The sequence below is a fragment of the Sinohyriopsis cumingii genome, chromosome 18 (genome assembly GCF_028554795.1).
Source record: "Sinohyriopsis cumingii isolate HCF-2022 chromosome 18, ASM2855479v2, whole genome shotgun sequence".
NCBI classification, from domain to species: Eukaryota; Metazoa; Mollusca; class Bivalvia; order Unionida; family Unionidae; genus Sinohyriopsis; species Sinohyriopsis cumingii.
The window spans coordinates 62,927,453-62,939,424 of NC_142978.1; the positions used below are offsets into that span (position 1 = coordinate 62,927,453).

An 11,972-nucleotide genomic window follows, 5' to 3' on the forward strand; every position below is an offset into this window, starting at 1 on the left:
AAACATTAAGCCCAAGGTCCTCAATATCACACATTGCATCACATATGCCTGTTCAACTAAAGAGTTAATCTTTGCTTTAATTATCATGTTCGCAAGTCAACAAAGTTTACAAATCCAGGTTAGGGCTGTGAACCTTCAGCTCAAAGTCACACAACACTTTAGCACACTTATAAGTTATATTCAACTAGTCGAGAGAATTTTGATGGAATCCACAATGCAATCAAACTTGCTACTGCATTACCCTCTCTCTGAAGAGCAACTACCTTTTATAAACAGCAGAAAAAAAGTCTAATTTAAACATAACTCAGTGTACACTCACTTGTATACAAATGTCACCTGATCAAATTCCAAGAAGTCCTAAAGGGGACTTTTGTAGACAGGTTGGGTGTGCCATTACTCTTTCTTTTCTGTCTTCCATTTTTGTCATCACTGAATATAAACATTATCTGAGATCTTTAGAAAGAAATCTACTCATGTTTATATATACTGACTGATTTTGCAATTGTTAGTCAGAAACGTTTTAAGTTGCAGCAAAAATTAGATTTAGTGATTATTAATGACAAATCTGTCGAGTCCTGGGAACTGAACATATCTTGTGGGGGAAATTGTCAGCACCCACCCACCCACCCCAAACTTGGAAAATATATTTTTGATTTGATTTGCAGAAAAAAGAACCAATTACACCAACTGTATTAGTGACAAAATAAATTATCTTGGAAGAAAAGAAAAAATATATACCTTGGTTTAAAGAAAATCTCATCCCCTTCCCCTCCAGCAAAATTAAATGGTCTGTCCCCCAAATGTGAAAGTGCTCCAAACTAACTGCTATCACATATGCTGGTCTTGGCAAGTGGCTGAGGTCATGAGATATGAATGATTAAACACACTGAGTTTATATCATGTGAAACCACCAAGTTAGTAGCAGTAGATATAATTAACTACATTAATTAGACTTTTCACAACTTTTTGGTGATATTGGTTAACAAAACATGAGTTTCCAAATGATTTTATTCTCAATCTTATACCACACTCACTTATAAATTAGGTCAAACTGCAAAGAACAATGATCCTGATATGCCGTAGCATAGTTCACCTGCATGATGAGGGTCTACTTTGTTTATTCTATTGACTGTTCTTTACAAACTACACAGACCCAGATCTGCCAGCATATCTATGTGGCAGCAGATATAGGTCTTTGTAGTTGGACTAGTCTCATAAGTGAGTATATATGTTAAGTCTTTGGGGGAAATTCCAACATGGAAATAGTCAAAATGAATGATGGACAGCTAAATTACATAAATACATTATCAACAAGAATGGGTTATTTATGACAATAAAAGTATTTCACCAAGAAATGCTAATTTTAACACGTATTTGTTCTGTCGGCAGATTCCATAATGATGCATATATTAAAAACATAGCTAGTTCATGTGAACACAGAAAATAACTTCACTAATGATGCAGTCTAAGGGACCCTGAGTGGCCAAGTGGTCTAAAGCGCTCACCATTCTGGATCACTGCCATCTCACCTCTGTCTGCGTGGGTTCGAGTCCAAGTATTGGCTAGTGTGGGTACGTGGGAAAGCCTGTCAGTAGCTTCTCGTGGGTCGTTGATTCTTCCCTGGGTTTTCCAGGGTTCTTCCTCCACCAGTTATACTGGCTGCCATGTATAGCCTATCTTGTGCTGAAAAATGGCGTTAAACCCTAGAACAACAACAACAACATGCAGTCTAATTAGTGCCAATCTGCTTCAATATCAGCACAACATGCACGGTTATCACTGAAACGTTGTGAAAGCTCCATGGAATTCAAAGAGATCAGTAAATGGATAAGAATAAAACATACAGAAATCACAGCATTATGACATATCTCATTCTTTTCACTCTTCAACCTGTAAAAATCAACAGCCCATGGAATTTGGTACTAGTCAAACAAATCAACTGATTTAGCTAGTCAAGAGACTTATATTTCTCTGAAGTTACAACTGTATGGTAACAAAAAAAATGACTGCGGTGTGACATGTTACCTATAGCTTCAAACTTTGTTATCTTTTTATCCCAGAGGACAACAAATGTGTAGAAAAGAGCCACCACAAAGAAAATCACATCTCGGAGAAAGGGGCGCTGCATGCAGTCAAAGGGACAGATAATTGATATTGTCCCAGCCACCACTGTTGTCACAAATACACCTGCTCCTGAATATAGAAAATTAATCATGATAATTTAAATCTTGGTAAATCTTGATATCACATCAAGCGAGTTTTGAACATTCATGACAAAAAATTTCTTTAACCTGAAAAATGGCAGTGCATATACTATATAACTATATTAATCTATTATTATTCCAAAACCTTTTTCAAAAATTTCACTGTCATCTTATATTAAAAATAATTTTACCCTTGTGAGACATATATATCCCGATGCCGACGAAAACAGTTCATGAACTGGAAAAAAGTATAATGGCAACATGTATGTATGTTTGTATGTATACGTATGTATGTCTGTATGTATATGAGTATACTGCATATTATTATGCATGTACCTCCATGCTCCATAAGGAAACAAGGACACATAACCAGAAAATGTTTAGAATTTCAGAGGCAATTTCAGGTATCAACTTATCCAAAGCATTAGAATTGACAGTGGTCTAGAAAATTGTTAAATATAACCTAATACACTGTGATGCCATTGCTACAACATATACCATTAATACTTGCATATAAGTCCAACTGTAAACAACACCAACATTGATCTGCCCTTACATAAAGCACCAGCAGATCAGGGTCAATGTTGTTTGCTTTACTAATTTCTCCTAACAAATTGCTGTGACCCAGATCTGTTATCTGCTAGCGATATTTGCAACGGCAAATCTGGGAATGTACAATCTGCAGTTGGTCTTGACTTACAAGTGAGCAATTTATTTTATGCTAAGCAGTGAATTACTTGATTTTCTAATTAAAATAATATTGATATTTCACTGTAGTGACAAAATATCAATATTTTTTCACTACATGAACTACTTTTTGGGGTCAGAGCATACTTACCTCCCTTTGATTTTCTGTTAGTGAACTACTTTTTCCTTATGTAGTGGTTGTTTCCTTATTAATAATTCCTGTCTACTATCCTTGAAACTTGTAGATTGTTATTCTGGAAATATCAGCTAATTTTGATCAATCTGATGTGGCACTAATTTTGTGCGCAGGTACACATAGCACAGCATAACATGTACGGTAAACAGCCGACATTACCGTAAGAAATCTGCTACTTCACTGTGTCACAAACATTAGGTAGCCAACATATGTGGGCATAAAATAAAAAGAATATTTGCTTGAAACGAGTGAATAACAGATACATTTCATCTCGTGGGTAAAAAACTCAGCCAAACAAAATTCTTGAAACAAACAAATCCAGAATAATGAATTAGCATGGTTTTAAATGACCTTGTTCTGCTGTGTATATCCAACATAAATATTCAGCAGATCACCCTTTGATTTCAATCCACTCAGTCAATGCAATGAAATTAACATAAAGCACTTTATCAACAAAAGTATCCAATTCCTTTATGAACTAATCAGGATATATGGTCTTAATCTAAGTAACAGAAACAGCAAAATCAACAAGTTATGCAAATTCAACAAATAATTTACAACAATTCTCAAATTTATGAAATAAATTTTTTAGAGTAACTAACAGTATTGTAAATTCAACCCCAAATAATCATAAAAGTTCTATCAAAGTCCAAAGGTAAAGAGGGTTCTGAACAAATTCCAATAATCATCAGTGTGCTGCTGTACCCATAGCCTTGACTAGTTTGATGTTCCAATAGTCTTGACATATGACAATGGTAAAATCCACAAGGGCCATGAAAATCACTATCATCCCAAAATAGTGTGTTAATCCAAATGTCCATAAGCACACTTTAATTCCAATGAATAATATAAATAAATAATTCCACTCAAATTATATCTAAACATGGCTAAAAGTGATTTCACAAAAATTGATATTCAAATTTGAATATATTATTTTGTTTACTTCCGAAAAATATATAAAATCCTAAGATACAATAAGATGACCAGGGTTATTTCAAATGGAAATTTCTATTGAATTCAAAGAAAAGGTTAGTTCTGATTACTTAAATTTTAGCACCAATCTGACAAATCAGGTAGACCATAGGTTTTCCAAGGGGAAAACCAATGTAATGAACCATGTTGTTTACAAATGATTATTATCTTAACGTATAATCTACAATCATGGACAAAGCTTTTTAATATCTTGCTTAAAAATGACCTTACAATCTACAATTATGGACAAAAGTTGCACAAATAATATAGATCTATATTTCAAATAATACTTTGAAGAATGGTGGTAAACATATTAGTTGTTCCAGATAATGTTGTGTACTGACTATGACAAAACTAAGACATCATTGTAAAGTTTCATCATAAAATGTTTATTCAAAATGTACACTGCTATCAGCGAAATGGTTCCTGTACTGCTTGCTGGTTCTACTAATATCACTGCTTCTACACGTAAATAGGAATCTTGTTGAGTTTCACAAAGAGTCTTGTTTATCTCTCTCCCCCACTTCTCTGTTTTGGACTTTTAGGTATCAAAATAGGTCAAGATAATTTTGTAGCACAACCAATACTTCTATGTTGGCAAAATCTATTTAAATCAACATGTCAACAATTTTGTTTTCTGAAACATTAAGCCCAAGGTCCTCAATATCACACATTGCATCACATATGCCTGTTCAACTAAAGAGTTAAGCTTTGCTTTAATTATCATGTTCGCAAGTCAACAAAGTTTACAAATCCAGGTTAGGGCTGTGAACCTTCAGCTCAAAGTCACACAACACTTTAGCACACTTATAAGTTATATTCAACTAGTCAAGAGAATTTTGATGGAATCCACAATGCAATCAAACTTGCTACTGCATTACCCTCTCTCTGAAGAGCAACTACCTTTTATAAACAGCAGAAAAAAGTCTAATTTAAACATAACTCAGTGTACACTCACTTGTATACAAATGTCACCTGATCAAATTCCAAGAAGTCCTAAAGGGGACTTTTGTAGACAGGTTGGGTGTGCCATTACTCTTTCTTTTCTGTCTTCCATTTTTGTCATCACTGAATATAAACATTATCTGAGATCTTTAGAAAGAAATCTACTCATGTTTATATATACTGACTGATTTTGCAATTGTTAGTCAGAAACGTTTTAAGTTGCAGCAAAAATTAAATTTAGTGATTATTAATGACAAATCTGTCGAGTCCTGGGAACTGAACATATCTTGTGGGGGAAATTGTCAGCACCCACCCACCCACCCACCCCAAACTTGGAAAATATATTTTTGATTTGATTTGCAGAAAAAAGAACCAATTACACCAACTGTATTAGTGACAAAATAAATTATCTTGGAAGAAAAGAAAAAATATATACCTTGGTTTAAAGAAAATCTCATCCCCTTCCCCTCCAGCAAAATTAAATGGTCTGTCCCCCAAATGTGAAAGTGCTCCAAACTAACTGCTATCACATATGCTGGTCTTGGCAAGTGGCTGAGGTCATGAGATATGAATGATTAAACACACTGAGTTTATATCATGTGAAATCACCAAGTTAGTAGCAGTAGATATAATTAACTACATTAATTAGACTTTTCACAACTTTTTGGTGATATTGGTTAACAAAACATGAGTTTCCAAATGATTTTATTCTCAATCTTATACCACACTCACTTATAAATTAGGTCAAACTGCAAAGAACAATGATCCTGATATGCCGTAGCATAGTTCACCTGCATGATGAGGGTCTACTTTGTTTATTCTATTGACTGTTCTTTACAAACTACACAGACCCAGATCTGCCAGCATATCTATGTGGCAGCAGATATAGGTCTTTGTAGTTGGACTAGTCTCATAAGTGAGTATATATGTTAAGTCTTTGGGGGAAATTCCAACATGGAAATAGTCAAAATGAATGATGGACAGCTAAATTACATAAATACATTATCAACAAGAATGGGTTATTTATGACAATAAAAGTATTTCACCAAGAAATGCTAATTTTAACACGTATTTGTTCTGTCGGCAGATTCCATAATGATGCATATATTAAAAACATAGCTAGTTCATGTGAACACAGAAAATAACTTCACTAATGATGCAGTCTAAGGGGCCCTGAGTGGCCGAGTGGTCTAAAGCGCTCACCATTCTGGATCACTGCCATCTCACCTCTGTCTGCGTGGGTTCGAGTCCAAGTATTGGCTAGTGTGGGTACGTGGGAAAGCCTGTCAGTAGCTTCTCGTGGGTCGTTGATTCTTCCCTGGGTTTTCCAGGGTTCTTCCTCCACCAGTTATACTGGCTGCCATGTATAGCCTATCTTGTGCTGAAAAATGGCGTTAAACCCTAGAACAACAACAACAACATGCAGTCTAATTAGTGCCAATCTGCTTCAATATCAGCACAACATGCACGGTTATCACTGAACGTTGTGAAAGCTCCATGGAATTCAAAGAGATCAGTAAATGGATAAGAACAAAACATACAGAAATCACAGCATTATGACATATCTCATTCTTTTCACTCTTCAACCTGTAAAAATCAACAGCCCATGGAATTCGGTACTAGTCAAACAAATCAACTGATTTAGCTAGTCAAGAGACTTATATTTCTCTGAAGTTACAACTATATGGTAACAAAAAAAATGACTGCGGTGTGACATGTTACCTATAGCTTCAAACTTTGTTATCTTTTTATCCCAGAGGACAAAAATGTGTAGAAAAGAGCCACCACAAAGAAAATCACATCTCGGAGAAAGGGGCGCTGCATGCAGTCAAAGGGACAGATAATTGATATTGTCCCAGCCACCACTGTTGTCACAAATACACCTGCTCCTGAATATAGAAAATTAATCATGATAATTTAAATCTTGGTAAATCTTGATGATCACATCAAGCGAGTTTTGAACATTCATGACAAAAAATTTCTTTAACCTGAAAAATGGCAGTGCATATACTGTATAACTATATTAATCTATTATTATTCCAAAACCTTTTTTAAAAATTTCACTGTCATTTTATATTAAAAATAATTTTACCCTTGTGAGACATATATACCCCAATGCCGACGGAAACAGTTCATGAACCGGAAAAAAGTATAATGGCAATATGTATGTATGTATGTATGTATGTATGTATACGTATGTATGTCTGTATGTATATGAGTATACTGCATATTATTATGCATGTACCTCCATGCTCCATAAGGAAACAAACACACATAACCAGAAAATGTTTAGAATTTCAGAGGCAATTTCAGCTAACAACTTATCCAAAGCATTAGAATTGACAGTGGTCCAGAAAATTGTTAAATATAACCTAATACACTGTGATGCCATTGCTACAACATATACCATCCATACTTGCATATAAGTCCAACTGTAAACAACACCAACATTGATCTGCCCTTACATAAAGCACCAGCAGATCAGGGTCAATGTTGTTTGCTTTACTAATTTCTCCTAACAAATTGCTGTGACCCAGATCTGTTATCTGCTAGCGATATTTGCAACGGCAAATCTGGGAATGTACAATTTGCAGTTGGTCTTGACTTACAAGTGAGCAATTTATTTTATGCTAAGCAGTGAATTACTTGATTTTCTAATTAAAATAATATTGATATTTCACTGTAGTGACAAAATATCAATATTTTTTCACTACATGAACTACTTTTTGGGGTCAGAGCATACTTACCTCCCTTTGATTTTCTGTTAGTGAACTACTTTTTCCTTATGTAGTGGTTGTTTCCTTATTAATAATTCCTGTCTACTATCCTTGAAACTTGTAGATTGTTATTCTGGAAATATCAGCTAATTTTGATCAATCTGATGTGGCACTAATTTTGTGCGCAGGTACACATAGCACAGCATAACATGTACGGTAAACAGCCGACATTACCGTAAGAAATCTGCTACTTCACTGTGTCACAAACATTAGGTAGCCAACATATGTGGGCATAAAATAAAAAGAATATTTGCTTGAAACGAGTGAATAACAGATACATTTCATCTCGTGGGTAAAAAACTCAGCCAAACAAAATTCTTGAAACAAACAAATCCAGAATAATGAATTAGCATGGTTTTAAATGACCTTGTTCTGCTGTGTATATCCAACATAAATATTCAGCAGATCACCCTTTGATTTCAATCCACTCAGTCAATGCAATGAAATTAACATAAAGCACTTTATCAACAAAAGTATCCAATTCCTTTATGAACTAATCAGGATATATGGTCTTAATCTAAGTAACAGAAACAGCAAAATCAACAAGTTATGCAAATTCAACAAATAATTTACAACAATTCTCAAATTTATGAAATAAATTTTTTAGAGTAACTAACAGTATTGTAAATTCAACCCCAAATAATCATAAAAGTTCTATCAAAGTCCAAAGGTAAAGAGGGTTCTGAACAAATTCCAATAATCATCAGTGTGCTGCTGTACCCATAGCCTTGACTAGTTTGATGTTCCAATAGTCTTGACATATGACAATGGTAAAATCCACAAGGGCCATGAAAATCACTATCATCCCAAAATAGTGTGTTAATCCAAATGTCCATAAGCACACTTTAATTCCAATGAATAATATAAATAAATAATTCCACTCAAATTATATCTAAACATGGCTAAAAGTGATTTCACAAAAATTGATATTCAAATTTGAATATATTATTTTGTTTACTTCCGAAAAATATATAAAATCCTAAGATACAATAAGATGACCAGGGTTATTTCAAATGGAAATTTCTATTGAATTCAAAGAAAAGGTTAGTTCTGATTACTTAAATTTTAGCACCAATCTGACAAATCAGGTAGACCATAGGTTTTCCAAGGGGAAAACCAATGTAATGAACCATGTTGTTTACAAATGATTATTATCTTAACGTATAATCTACAATCATGGACAAAGCTTTTTAATATCTTGCTTAAAAATGACCTTACAATCTACAATTATGGACAAAAGTTGCACAAATAATATAGATCTATATTTCAAATAATACTTTGAAGAATGGTGGTAAACATATTAGTTGTTCCAGATAATGTTGTGTACTGACTATGACAAAACTAAGACATCATTGTAAAGTTTCATCATAAAATGTTTATTCAAAATGTACACTGCTATCAGCGAAATGGTTCCTGTACTGCTTGCTGGTTCTACTAATATCACTGCTTCTACACGTAAATAGGAATCTTGTTGAGTTTCACAAAGAGTCTTGTTTATCTCTCTCCCCCACTTCTCTGTTTTGGACTTTTAGGTATCAAAATAGGTCAAGATAATTTTGTAGCACAACCAATACTTCTATGTTGGCAAAATCTATTTAAATCAACATGTCAACAATTTTGTTTTCTGAAACATTAAGCCCAAGGTCCTCAATATCACACATTGCATCACATATGCCTGTTCAACTAAAGAGTTAAGCTTTGCTTTAATTATCATGTTCGCAAGTCAACAAAGTTTACAAATCCAGGTTAGGGCTGTGAACCTTCAGCTCAAAGTCACACAACACTTTAGCACACTTATAAGTTATATTCAACTAGTCAAGAGAATTTTGATGGAATCCACAATGCAATCAAACTTGCTACTGCATTACCCTCTCTCTGAAGAGCAACTACCTTTTATAAACAGCAGAAAAAAGTCTAATTTAAACATAACTCAGTGTACACTCACTTGTATACAAATGTCACCTGATCAAATTCCAAGAAGTCCTAAAGGTGACTTTTGTAGACAGGTTGGGTGTGCCATTACTCTTTCTTTTCTGTCTTCCATTTTTGTCATCACTGAATATAAACATTATCTGAGATCTTTAGAAAGAAATCTACTCATGTTTATATATACTGACTGATTTTGCAATTGTTAGTCAGAAACGTTTTAAGTTGCAGCAAAAATTAAATTTAGTGATTATTAATGACAAATCTGTCGAGTCCTGGGAACTGAACATATCTTGTGGGGGAAATTGTCAGCACCCACCCACCCACCCACCCCAAACTTGGAAAATATATTTTTGATTTGATTTGCAGAAAAAAGAACCAATTACACCAACTGTATTAGTGACAAAATAAATTATCTTGGAAGAAAAGAAAAAATATATACCTTGGTTTAAAGAAAATCTCATCCCCTTCCCCTCCAGCAAAATTAAATGGTCTGTCCCCCAAATGTGAAAGTGCTCCAAACTAAATGCTATCACATATGCTGGTCTTGGCAAGTGGCTGAGGTCATGAGATATGAATGATTAAACACACTGAGTTTATATCATGTGAAATCACCAAGTTAGTAGCAGTAGATATAATTAACTACATTAATTAGACTTTTCACAACTTTTTGGTGATATTGGTTAACAAAACATGAGTTTCCAAATGATTTTATTCTCAATCTTATACCACACTCACTTATAAATTAGGTCAAACTGCAAAGAACAATGATCCTGATATGCCGTAGCATAGTTCACCTGCATGATGAGGGTCTACTTTGTTTATTCTATTGACTGTTCTTTACAAACTACACAGACCCAGATCTGCCAGCATATCTATGTGGCAGCAGATATAGGTCTTTGTAGTTGGACTAGTCTCATAAGTGAGTATATATGTTAAGTCTTTGGGGGAAATTCCAACATGGAAATAGTCAAAATGAATGATGGACAGCTAAATTACATAAATACATTATCAACAAGAATGGGTTATTTATGACAATAAAAGTATTTCACCAAGAAATGCTAATTTTAACACGTATTTGTTCTGTCGGCAGATTCCATAATGATGCATATATTAAAAACATAGCTAGTTCATGTGAACACAGAAAATAACTTCACTAATGATGCAGTCTAAGGGGCCCTGAGTGGCCGAGTGGTCTAAAGCGCTCACCATTCTGGATCACTGCCATCTCACCTCTGTCTGCGTGGGTTCGAGTCCAAGTATTGGCTAGTGTGGGTACGTGGGAAAGCCTGTCAGTAGCTTCTCGTGGGTCGTTGATTCTTCCCTGGGTTTTCCAGGGTTCTTCCTCCACCAGTTATACTGGCTGCCATGTATAGCCTATCTTGTGCTGAAAAATGGCGTTAAACCCTAGAACAACAACAACAACATGCAGTCTAATTAGTGCCAATCTGCTTCAATATCAGCACAACATGCACGGTTATCACTGAAACGTTGTGAAAGCTCCATGGAATTCAAAGAGATCAGTAAATGGATAAGAACAAAACATACAGAAATCACAGCATTATGACATATCTCATTCTTTTCACTCTTCAACCTGTAAAAATCAACAGCCCATGGAATTCGGTACTAGTCAAACAAATCAACTGATTTAGCTAGTCAAGAGACTTATATTTCTCTGAAGTTACAACTATATGGTAACAAAAAAAATGACTGCGGTGTGACATGTTACCTATAGCTTCAAACTTTGTTATCTTTTTATCCCAGAGGACAAAAATGTGTAGAAAAGAGCCACCACAAAGAAAATCACATCTCGGAGAAAGGGGCGCTGCATGCAGTCAAAGGGACAGATAATTGATATTGTCCCAGCCACCACTGTTGTCACAAATACACCTGCTCCTGAATATAGAAAATTAATCATGATAATTTAAATCTTGGTAAATCTTGATGATCACATCAAGCGAGTTTTGAACATTCATGACAAAAAATTTCTTTAACCTGAAAAATGGCAGTGCATATACTGTATAACTATATTAATCTATTATTATTCCAAAACCTTTTTTAAAAATTTCACTGTCATTTTATATTAAAAATAATTTTACCCTTGTGAGACATATATACCCCAATGCCGACGGAAACAGTTCATGAACCGGAAAAAAGTATAATGGCAATATGTATGTATGTATGTATGTATGTATGTATACGTATGTATGTCTGTATGTATATGAGTATACTGCATATTATTATGCATGTACCTCCATGCTCCAT

General features: G+C 34.4%; 1 protein-coding gene across 3 annotated transcripts in view; it reads right to left on the reverse strand.

Annotated features, from left to right (window-relative positions):
- Positions 1–11,658, reverse strand: part of LOC149776780 (uncharacterized) — a 52,456-nt gene extending 40,798 nt beyond the window's left edge. The window contains exons 1-3 of one of the 3 annotated variants that reach the window (XM_089941458.1): positions 11,437–11,658; positions 6,727–6,893; positions 2,026–2,193 (exon numbers count right to left, since the gene is read on the reverse strand). In XM_089941458.1, coding sequence (XP_089797584.1) covers positions 2,026–2,128 — 103 coding nt within the window. In that variant the 5' untranslated portion in view covers positions 2,129–2,193; positions 6,727–6,893; positions 11,437–11,658. Of the gene's footprint in view, positions 1–738; positions 855–2,025; positions 2,194–5,440; positions 5,565–6,726; positions 6,894–11,436 lie in introns of those variants that run through there. The other 2 variants (XM_089941457.1, XM_089941459.1) reach the window with 2 other exon arrangements.
- Between the last annotated feature and the right edge of the window lie 314 nt (positions 11,659–11,972).